This window comes from Rhamphochromis longiceps, linkage group LG8, assembly GCF_057381845.1.
Source record: "Rhamphochromis longiceps isolate RC_006_pf linkage group LG8, R_longiceps_female_GT1.1, whole genome shotgun sequence".
NCBI lineage: Eukaryota > Metazoa > Chordata > Actinopteri > Cichliformes > Cichlidae > Rhamphochromis > Rhamphochromis longiceps.
The window spans coordinates 18,589,823-18,601,368 of NC_140564.1; the positions used below are offsets into that span (position 1 = coordinate 18,589,823).

General features: G+C 42.2%; 1 protein-coding gene and 1 long non-coding RNA gene across 2 annotated transcripts; one reads left to right on the plus strand and one right to left on the minus strand.

Annotated features, from left to right (window-relative positions):
• Window positions 1-6,062: 6,062 nt before the first annotated feature.
• Window positions 6,063-11,546, minus strand: LOC146663484 (uncharacterized). Its single transcript, XR_014913044.1, has 2 exons — window positions 10,680-11,546; window positions 6,063-6,290 (listed from the first exon to the last, which is right to left on the minus strand). It is a non-coding gene; the product is annotated as an uncharacterized LOC146663484 (long non-coding RNA).
• On the plus strand, window positions 7,173-8,738 carry LOC146663485 (uncharacterized). The gene is made up of 2 exons (XM_085416294.1): window positions 7,173-7,390; window positions 8,271-8,738. The coding sequence occupies exons 1-2, from the start codon at window positions 7,206-7,208 to the stop codon at window positions 8,539-8,541; spliced, it is 456 nt and encodes a 151-aa protein (XP_085272420.1). The 5' UTR covers window positions 7,173-7,205; the 3' UTR covers window positions 8,542-8,738.

The window sequence follows — 11,546 nt, forward strand, 5'->3', positions numbered from 1 at the left end:
AAACTGCCAAGCAAAGACTCACAGCCTTGGCCAGCCGCTTGAGGAGGTACACCAGAGAGATAGAAGGCAGGAGAATAAACCAGCTGTTCTCCACAGAACCAGCAAAGGTGTACTCTCAGTGGCAAGGGAACAATAAGAGAACAGCACCACCAAGGCTGGAGACGGAGCAATACTGGAAGAGCATATGGGAGAAGGACGCAACCCATAACGGCAATGCTCAGTGGCTAGTGGATCTGAGGGCAGACCACAGCGACCTCCCTGAACAGGGTCCAGTAACCATCACAGTGGCAGATATCCAAGAAAGGGTCTCCAGTATGAAGAGTTGGACAGCACCAGGGCCCGACATGGTTCACGCCTACTGGCTGAAGAAGCTGACTGCACTCCACGAGCGTCTGGCAGCACAAATGAACCAGCTGCTAGTTAACGAGAGACACCCGGAATGGCTAACTGAAGGCCGGACGGTCCTGATCCCCAAGGACCCCAAGAAGGGACCGGTCCCCTCCAACTACCGACCAATAACCTGCCTCAGTACTACATGGAAGCTCCTGTCAGGCATCATATCGGCTAAGATGAACAGGCACATGGGTCAATACATGAGCGGGACACAGAAAGGAATTGGCAAGAATACCAGAGGTGCAAAACACCAGCTACTGGTGGACAGAACAATCAGCCGAGACTGCAAGACCAGACTGACCAACCTGTGCACTGCCTGGATTGATTACAAGAAGGCCTATGACTCAGTGCCCCACAGCTGGATACTGGAATGCCTAGAATTGTACAAGATCAATGGGACCCTAAGAGCCTTCATCAGGAACTCAATGGGGATGTGGCGTACAACACTAGAGGCCAACTCCAAGCCCATAGCACAAGTTACCATCAAGTGCGGGATCTACCAAGGAGATGCTCTGTCCCCACTGCTGTTCTGCATAGGCCTGAACCCCCTCAGTGAGATCATTAACAAGACTGGCTACGGATACCGACTACGGAACGGAGCAGTTGTCAGCCACCTCCTGTACATGGATGACATCAAGCTGTATGCCAAGAGTGAACGAGACATCGATTCACTGATCCACACTACCAGGCTATACAGCAATGACATTGGAATGTCGTTCGGACTGGAGAAGTGTAGTCGGATGGTAACAAAGAGAGGGAAGGTAGTCAGAACTGAGGGGATTGAACTACCAGAAGGCAACATTGCAGACATAGAGGACAGTTACAAGTACCTGGGGATCCCGCAGGCAAATGGGAACCATGAAGAGGCCGCTAGAAAGGCTGCAACCACCAAGTACCTGCAGAGGGTCAGGCAAGTCCTGAGGAGTCAGCTGAATGGTAAGAACAAGATCCGGGCCATCAACACATACGCCCTGCCCGTGATCAGGTACCCTGCTGGGGTAATAGGCTGGCCAAAGGAGGAGATAGAAGCCACTGACATAAAGACAAGAAAGCTCCTGACCATGCATGGAGGGTTTCACCCCAAGTCCAGCACCCTGAGGCTGTACGCTAAGCGGAAGGAAGGGGGCCGGGGACTGGTGAGTGTCAGCACCACAGTCCAGGATGAGACAAGGAACATCCAAGAATACATTGGGAAGATGGCCCCAACTGACCGAGTGCTCAGTGAATACCTCAGGCAGCAGAAACCCAAGAAAGAGGAGGGAGACGAGGAACCATCATGGAAGGACAGGCCCCTGCACGGTATGTACCACCGGCAGATAGAGGAGGTGGCTGATATCCAGAAATCCTACCAGGGGCTGGACAAAGCTGGACTGAAAGACAGCACAGAGGCACTAATCATGGCAGCACAAGAACAAGCTCTGAGTACAAGATCCATAGAGGCTGGGGTCTATCACACCAGGCAAGACCCCAGGTGCAGGCTGTGTAAAGATGCCCCAGAGACAATCCAGCACATAACAGCAGGGTGCAAGATGCTAGCAGGCAAGGCATACATGGAACGCCATAACCAAGTGGCCGGCATAGTGTACAGGAACATCTGTGCCGAGTATAACCTAGAAGTCCCGAGGTCAAAATGGGAGATGCCCCCAAGGGTGGTGGAGAATGACCGAGCTAAGATCCTGTGGGACTTCCAGATACAGACGGACAAAATGGTGGTGGCTAACCAACCGGACATAGTGGTGGTAGACAAACAGAAGAAGACGGCCGTAGTGATCGATGTAGCGGTTCCGAATGACAGCAATATCAGGAAGAAGGAACACGAGAAGCTGGAGAAATACCAAGGGCTCAGAGAAGAGCTCGAGAGGATGTGGAGGGTGAAGGTAACGGTGGTCCCCGTGGTAATCGGAGCACTAGGTGCGGTGACTCCCAAGCTAGGCGAGTGGCTCCAGCAGATCCCGGGAATAACATCGGAGATCTCTGTCCAGAAGAGCGCAGTCCTGGGAACAGCTAAGATACTGCGCAGGACCCTCAAGCTCCCAGGCCTCTGGTAGAGGACCCGAGCTTGAAGGATAAACCGCCCGCAGGGGCGTGCTGGGTGTTTTTTATATATATATATATATATATATATATATGTTCTTCCTCTACAGCCCCCCCCAATTTTTTTGTACATGTCGAGGAGCGTGTCAGGCTACATTTCACTGTGTGTTATACTTGTATAACTATGCATGTGACAAATAAAGAACCTTGAACCTTGAACCTTGAACATTTTTGCAGTTCACAAGCAGCTAGGACCAAAACTCATTATTGTAGAAAAGATGGTGAGACAGTTACTATCAGTTGGCATTATATGAGGGGCACATGTTTTATAATACAATGCCAGCAATAACACAACAATTTCCTCTTCTTCCTGGGCGTGTGGGTCATGGTGTACGGAGTTGCAAATCAGGCTCTGATTTACTCCTACGACCAAAACCCGAATCGCATTTTTCTACATGCCATACTTGCACATCTTTGGATACGGCTCTTCCATTGAGGAAGAGATGGATGGTACAAGTGTTTGTGCAATTTGAATGAAAATAAGAACATTACATTGAAATCAGTTTAACAATTTAGTACAGCTTTTTAAAATTCACCACAGCAATTAGAAATTGAGCCGTTGTTATAATTGTAGACACTCCCCCCTTTTTTTTTCTTTTTTTTTTTTTTACCTTTCTCCTTGTATCTCTACTTTGTGAGAGTGGGCAAAGAACTAATCTGCACAGACAATGTGACTTTGATTGATATGGAACTCCAAAGTGTTCAAAATTAAATAAATAAATAGGTCAAGATGAAATAAATAACTATGTGAATAAATAAGACACAGATATGTAATGTGAGAATGATATTGTGAAATAATGGAACACATTTTGAAAACAATGCTCATTATTGTGAAACATATTACATTCTGCTATATATATTTTCTTATTATTGTGAAATATTATTTCATGGTCATTATTTTTCACAATAACAGAGATTATTCCTGAGGCATTTTATTTATTTCCAGCCGTTTATATTCCAAAATGACCTTTTTTCAAAGTCAGTCTTTATTTCAAAATCCCGTTTTTCCCGATGGTCTATTTATTTCATAATGCGACTTTTCAGCAGAATGACTTTGTCTGTCAATCAAGAAAGACAGGGCGGAGCCAGTTGTGTGATTGGTTGCTCCTTTACTCAGACATAAGTAATAGCACATGAATTGTCGATTTAGGTTTAATGGTGCAATGCATCTCCTATGCAGCTGGCGGCAGTATGCAGCTCAAAATAAACTTAAGGCACCGACAAATGCAAAACACTGGGCGCGAATAACGTTACAGGTGTATCAATTCTTGTGAAGGGCATGGCTGCAGGAAACAAGTCCGTTTCTGAGTTACTCAGAGAACTTGCTAACCGCTTAGATTGAACGTCTTCACCTCAGTCTGCGTATTGCAGCAGTGTACTGGAGATGAAGTGGTCCCTGGTCCAAGTTCTCATCACAACCGCACAGTGTTAACGTTAGCAAATGCTAACGCTATCACAGCTAGCTCCACTCCACGAAACGCTGTTCAGGGTAAGTAACGATATGTTATTATTGCTTGGTTAGTCTGTCTGTCTGGCAAAAATGAGCTTTTTAATCAGTTTAGTCACAGATTTTTTTTAATACTGTTTTTTATCATAGCAAAGAATTCTATAAATTAGGTAAGAGAAAATAATTGTCTTCTGGGTTAATGTCTGTATTACTATTTACATTGTTGTAGGTAATAGTTATTCATGACTGTTTTAAAGTGGCTTATCTTCTGTGCTAATATGGAAGACAAGTAATCTATGTGAAAGAAAAGAAAGCAATTTTAGTTCAACGTAGTGATTTTGTAAGTGGGTATAATTTGAAAATGCTTTTACTAGTACAGTGGATGTTCTTTAAATATTTAACATTTAAAGTGTGTGTCACTTTACAGACTCCAACTTCAGTTTTGGTTTGGTCTCACCGTTGTAGGTCATAACACAAACAAGTCGTCAAGTCAAGCAGCTGAGGAAAGGGCTTAAGGAAACCATGGTATGGCCGCTTCTGACAGAAAGATCAGACATCATTCCTCCTTTCTTACCAAGGGAATCAGAGACTGCTCCCTGTTGTGAGGTAAGGTCAGGTCACATCTTTTAACATCTGAATAGTAAAGCTATTTGGTTAATTTATGAAGGATGAACATTAATCGTTGACACAAAACACCAATATACTGTTTTGTATGCATGGGTTAGTTGAACAGCTGGGTTACATTTAATAAAAATACACCTAATGTTGCTGATGCTCTTAAGACTACAAGATAAGTAAAGCTATAAAATGACTGTGGCCTGCCACAGAAGATGAAGATGAGGAAGAAGAGGAATGCTCTCGAGGATAAATGCAGAGTGGCAGGTTACCTTCGGTCCTTCATTGAAAATGGTAAGTCTGCTGCGATAGGTATTTTGCCATTGGTTTTCTCTGATTATACTTTGGTAAATTACATACAGTCCAGTGATCTTGGGTCATTAACAAAGTACACTATAGTAGAGCTGGGCGATATGAGATTTTTTCATATCACGATATTTATTTTTATTTATTTTTTTATAAAAAGGACAAGAGCGGTGAGGTCTATCGCAATAGTTTAATTTTTCTATTGAGAAAAAGTTATTTCGCAATACATATCGTTATCGTTCTATCGCCCAGCTCTACGCTATAGTATAATTTTGTTTTGTTATTTGCTCCATGCAATACATAAGAGTGGTGGCATTATCAGTTGCACTAGAATTGTATGTAGACTACTTTTAGCTTTGTTAACATAAAAATATCTATAAAAGCTACAACAGCAATTTGAGTGGGGCAAAAATGTCTGGTGCCCTGTATGTAAGTGGTCATCTTTTATGGTATTTCTCCATAAAAGATTCAAAATAATGAATATAGGATGTCATTATAGTTTAAAACAATCTTCTGTTGCAGCATCTTGTGCACAACAAAAAGCCCTCATCAAGTTTTGGACAGGATGGGAAGTCTTGCCGAGAAATGACTGTGGAAGTGGTCAACAGCAATCTTCCAAAGTCTTCCACCGGTTTTGAAGTACTACGTCTTCCTGCACACTACTGTACCTATGAGTCATTTCTAATGGACATTCAGGTGTGTCTCAACTCTACTGACTCAGGTTTTGGTCTGGTTTACGATTGATTCCATAACCACATGGTAAAATTAGACCATTTCTTCTTTCTTGCATCACATTACTGTACTCGGTGTTCAAAGAAACGGACAATCTAGTGAGTTCTAGTTCTTTTTAATACACTTGACAGTGAAAAATACAGAGTACAGGTGTGCATTTATGGCTTTTTTAATATAAACTGATGAAGAGTTCAGATATCAAAATCAGTTGTTCACTGTACATTATAAATTACACAATATGTTTTGTTTATACTCGCTACTGATACAAAAAAAATTTCTAGAAAAAATTATTTGAATTAAGATGTTACACTACTGTACTGTGTTCATTGTATTAAATCTGCTCAGAGTTGACATGTACTGTATATCCAACCAAGAAATGAATATCATTAAAGTGACAGCTGTATAAAACAAATCCTGTTTTATAGCCACTCACTGTTTTGTTGAAAATGAAATTGGTTATGCTGTTTTGAGTCAGTATTAGCTACAAAGCTGTAGAAATTTAAAAAAAAAAAAAAAAATCCTCCTGACATAGAAACTGATTAAATGTAATAATGTCTTTCTACAAGTGATTTTGAAGTATTGGTAGCACAGCAGGGTCTTGTTCATTCAGTGCATCTGGGAGCTGAATCTCAGGAATGGTGATCTCATTTGATGGGCAGCGATTATGTTGTCCTGTCCAGTCCACACCATAATCCTCATCAACCTGAAAGAGCATGCACATGTTTTAAATCTAAACTGAAGAGGTGTTTCCTGCAGCTGTTCCTAGATGGACTTATTGAGTCTGCCAGGGCCTATGTGAGTTGCTTAGGCATTGGCTACCAACTAATTATTCATTCACCCATTCTAGGTCAGGATTGGTTCTCTTCAGGTATAACAAATTTAACTTTGTTTAAAGTATTGCCATCTATACCTGGCAGGTGGGATAAAAGAGAATGGCTTGGGAGGCGCACAGCAAATCTCAAAGTTTTCCAATTAATGCTGAAAGAACCAAGGATGTAAATGTATTCTTGTTTTAGCTTTACCGAAGACACCAGAGAAAGTATATCTATAATGCTGCTGAAATAGACAAAACCATTTCAATAAACTCGCTATTTAACATCAACCTTGTTATGCGTTATCAGAGAACAATCAACTGCAAACAGCAATGAAACATTCAACTATGTACTATTTAAAGCACTAATGACCCTGTTGTCTAACAAGATGTGATAAGTAAGTAGACTGTGGAAAGCTGGTGGGTCTACTCTCTGTGTAAAAGGTTCCTACAGGCTCCACTGACCCCAGTCTCCGAGTTAACACACTAACGGTGTGTTCACACCGAACGCGATGGACGCGAATAAAACGCCCCAAACGCCCCTAATTTGACGCGTGTACATTCGCGTCTCAACGCGTGTCCAAGAAAAATCCATCGCGCGTCAAAATATGATATTTTGACGCGCGTGAACCGGAAATGTGGGAGGAATGTGGGAGGGAGTTGTGCCAGACCGGTATCTTTGCAAGATGGCAGCTATCGAGCTAGCACTTGAAGAGAGAGTCTCCCTTCTCTATGTACTGTGGAGAGCAGAGCAGCAGCGTAACAGACGTCCTCGCCGTACCTGGGTCCATCAGGTCCTCCAGAGGCATGAGCAGTTTGGTGAGTTTCACCACTTGCTCCAGGAGCTGCGCCTGGATGACGGCCGATTCCAGCGCTATCACCGTTGGCCAGTTTGAGGACCTGCTTTCCCTCGTCGGTCCCAGCATTGCCCGCCTAGACACCAACTACAGACGCTCAATCCCACCTGCAGAGCGCCTGTCCGTCTGCCTGAGGTTAGTAAAACTATTTAATACGGTAGTCCTTTATTGATACCTGTGCTAATATGCTAATCCATCCAGTTATACACTGCTAACATGGATGTGCTATGCTAACAGTGAATGCTGTCGGTGTTTACTGAAAGCAAACTGTGGTACAGAGACGACTCTTTATAATATTTCTAGTGATACTCAGAAGGTCTCATCAAGTCCCGATTTAATTCGATTTATGCTGTTATCAGTGTTTGAATGATAGCATGGCTGTGGTGTCACATCAATGTATGCGCTCGGTGTTTGCTGATATCAAACTGTAGCATTAGGACCACTGAGTTAACCTTTGTAGTGATACTCACTCCTTTTTATTTAGAACTGGTTTAATTCTGGGATAGTTGAATGTTTGTATATAATCCCTGCAGCTGTCAGACTCTATAGCAGGGGTCACAGCCTTTATTAAAACAGAGTTAGATAAAACTGTGAACAGTTTGATTCATCTCTAGTTACATGGTTCTATCTTGATAAGCTGTCTTATCACAGATTAATTTTTCAAAAATATTAATGATTTAAGCAAGGAAAGGGCTACATGTCAACATACAACTCTTTATTTCTATTAATGTCTTACTTCATTCCTACCTGATGTTTAGGAATTATGAGTGATTGGCTCACTGTAGTTGTGAAAGTTGCTACCAATCAAATTATGATATGTTAAAGTTAAAACAAAACAACTGTTTTAGATATTATCTAATATACATTTTGTAATTATCCTTATAATTACAAAATGTTTTATGTAAGATTTAAGTTTTGTGATTTATATCTGACATCACAAAAGTATTTTGGAATTTGAATAATGTATTTTGTAACTGCAGTACACATAATACTGATTTTGAACAATTTTGTCCAGGTTCCTTGTCACCGGGGACTCCTTCAGGACCATCGCGTTCAGTTTCAGAGTCGGTGTGTCCACGGTGAGCCAGATCACCCCCCAGGCAGCGACGTCCATCTGGGACTGTCTAGTGGACGACTTCATGGCTGTGCCTTCACCTGGAGACTGGCGGTCCATCACAGAGGGATTCCAGGAGCGCTGGAACTTTCCTCTGTGCTGTGCAGCTCTGGATGGGAAGCACATCCAGACAAAGGCACCCCATATATCATATAGGAGACACACACATTGATATACACTAAATATTCATTTCATTTCTTTTTTGTGGTGCCCAAATTGATGCACCTGCTTGATTTTGTTTAAACAATTATTGCACACTTTCTGTAAATCCAGTAAACTTCTTTTCACTTCTCAAATATCACTGTGTGTGTCTCCTGTATGATATTTAACTGACATTTTTTATTGTAACAACCAACAATTTATACAGGAAAATGTCTATTAACAAGGTTGCCCAAACTTCTGCATCCCACTGTATCAGTATATTTTGTCATTAGTATAATATGAAATAAATTCTACATGTGTCAAGTCGTGTGCCAACATTTGCTGTGTAGTAGAACTGAGACATTAGTCATTATAAACATTTATTTGAAATAATATTAAAAGTCTCAAACAGAAAAACATTAAACATAAATATATAAAATATAAGAATTTACAGAGAGACAGGAATAAAAAGGACCAGCTGCTCTCCAGAGCAGGAACAAGGCTGAGGAGGAAATGCTCCATTGGAGACTGGTGTGGCCTCTTCAGGGACTCCAGGATGGCCAGCTCCACCGCCGATGGACCGTCCTGGGACCCGTCCCTCATCTGCCTCGGAGCCGTCCTCCTCTGTGGGCCTGTAAAACAGCACAAAACACAAAGAAATGAGAAGGCTGCTACTAGATTTTAATTTCAACATTGAAAAAAAAAAACAAACAATAACAGGATATAATCAGATTGGTTGTAGATATTTAGTAAAGGTGATCACAAGGGAATCCCACCGACTAAAAAGGTATCAGTGCTTGCTGTACATATCTGTGGGTGCAGCAGCAGGAGCTCAGGGACTGGGGATGCTCTGCTGCAGAATCAGTTGGTTCTATCAATACAGTATTAAATGTTAACAGGTTCGATATAATAATCGTAGAGTAGACAGTGGTCCCTCATTTATTGCAGGGGTTCTCAGAATAACTAGCCCCTGGTCACAGTTCTCACAATTGATTCTCAAAGTGCAAACCTTTGTAGATTGCAAAACGTAAAAGTATTATTATGCCGCGGTTTGTCTTCATCTGCCCGCCACTTTCGTGCGCCTTTTTCCCTCACGGTGCAGGTGTCTATTTCCGAATGAGGCTCATAGTTATGGGTGTTTTTGTGCTGTTTTTTCTATTGGACGCGATGGTTATCAAAACCAAACGTGATAAATTTGGCAAGCGCAGGAGATTTGTCAATCAGGCTGCAGAATGCAATGCTGTACTGTGCAATAAAAAATCAGCGAAAAAGCAAAGCAGTGACGGATGAACAGCGGGACCACTGTGTGCTGTTTATTAATAAACAATAAAATATATTCCTAAATGATAACATGCATAAAAGCAGAACGGTATTTGTACGTCAGTGGGAAAATAGCGGTGGCTTGCTAGCTTTTGTGCGGCTTCCCCGGGTCAGTGAAAACTTTCAAAAGAGAAATGAATGAACTTACCAGGTTGCCCGATCTCTTCACATATCTTCCTCCAAGCTCAGTCCTTTTTATTCCTGTCTCGGTACTGAAAGCAGCTGGTGTTGTACAGCTCCGAGTTGTTTGCTACCGCATTGATTAGCCTTCCCCTCCATTGAAGTATGAAAGGCTTTGGCTGGATCTGCCCCTTTGACCTAGGTAACAGCCACGTCACCAGGCTCCTGATTGGTTGTCGCGGCGCGATTTGACGCTGGAGTTCAGATTTTTCCAACTCGAGCGGTAGACGCGAAACGCGCGTATGCACAAAATGCAACACAAAAACTCACGCGCGTGGTTTTATTCGCGAGTCAAACGCGCCAGACGCGCTACACTGACGCGCGTTTCACGTGTTTTGGCGTTTTCGCGACGCAAATCTGCTTCCGAATTTTCGCGAGACCCGCAATCGCGCGTCATCGCGCCTTTCCATTGACTTTACATGTAAACCTGACGCTCTATTCGCGTCCATCGCGTTCGGTGTGAACACACCGTAACAGCTAACACTGCTAAACGTGTCTCAACGCCGAGATGGCGCCGATAGCTTTAGCCGTAGCTGCCCCACTTAGTTTAGACAGTAACAAAAAAAAGTAAGCGATAATAATTCATTGTCAAACGTCATAATTAAGGTCAACACCTAAACAATGCTGTGTACAGAATCACACAGGTGCTCAATTACAGCATAAACTTACCTTAGACCATCCTCCGTCATTTTCCTCCTAATTGTGCTCGGAGACACAGAAAACGTATCGGCAATTACCCCGACGGTTATCCCGGACAGCACTAAAGTCCTGAGTGCTGCACCGGGATTTCTAGACGTGGACGGCCAACATTTGAAGACTGTTCTTCCTCGGCGTATTCCAAACGAACACGGTGCTGAATTGATCTTAAACCTTTGACAATGCTGTCATCGATGCGAACATCTTGAAGAGCAATTATCATCCAGACATTTCAGAAACATCTAAACGACTCAAAACAGTATCTACAGGTAAATGATCCCTTTCTATCTGATTTGCTTAAATGAGCAGAACTGGCTGAAGTTCACACCAGTCCGCCATCCTCCGTGACTTTTGACCTAGCACGCTGTTGCTAGCTGCAGTAGCCGTCCGCGGAGCCGGTATCCAGGAAAACTAGTCGATGGTAAACGATAAGCCAATAGGTGCAAAGGTCCAGCCCACTTACATTGATTGACAGACAAAGTCATTCTGCTGAAAAGTCGCATTATGAAATAAATAGACCATCGGGAAAAACGGGATTTTGAAATAAAGACTGACTTTGAAAAAAGGTCATTTTGGACTAAAAACGGCTGGAAATAAATAAAATGCCTCAGGAATAATCTCTGTTATTGTGAAAAATAATGACCATGAAATAATATTTCACAATAATAAGTAAATTTATATAGCAGAATGCAATATATTTCACAATAATGAGCATTTTTTTCAAAATGTGTTCCATTATTTCACAATATCATTCTCACATTACATATCTGTGTCTTATTTATTCACATAGTTATTTATTTCATCTTGACCTATTTATTTATTTAATTTTGAACACTTTGG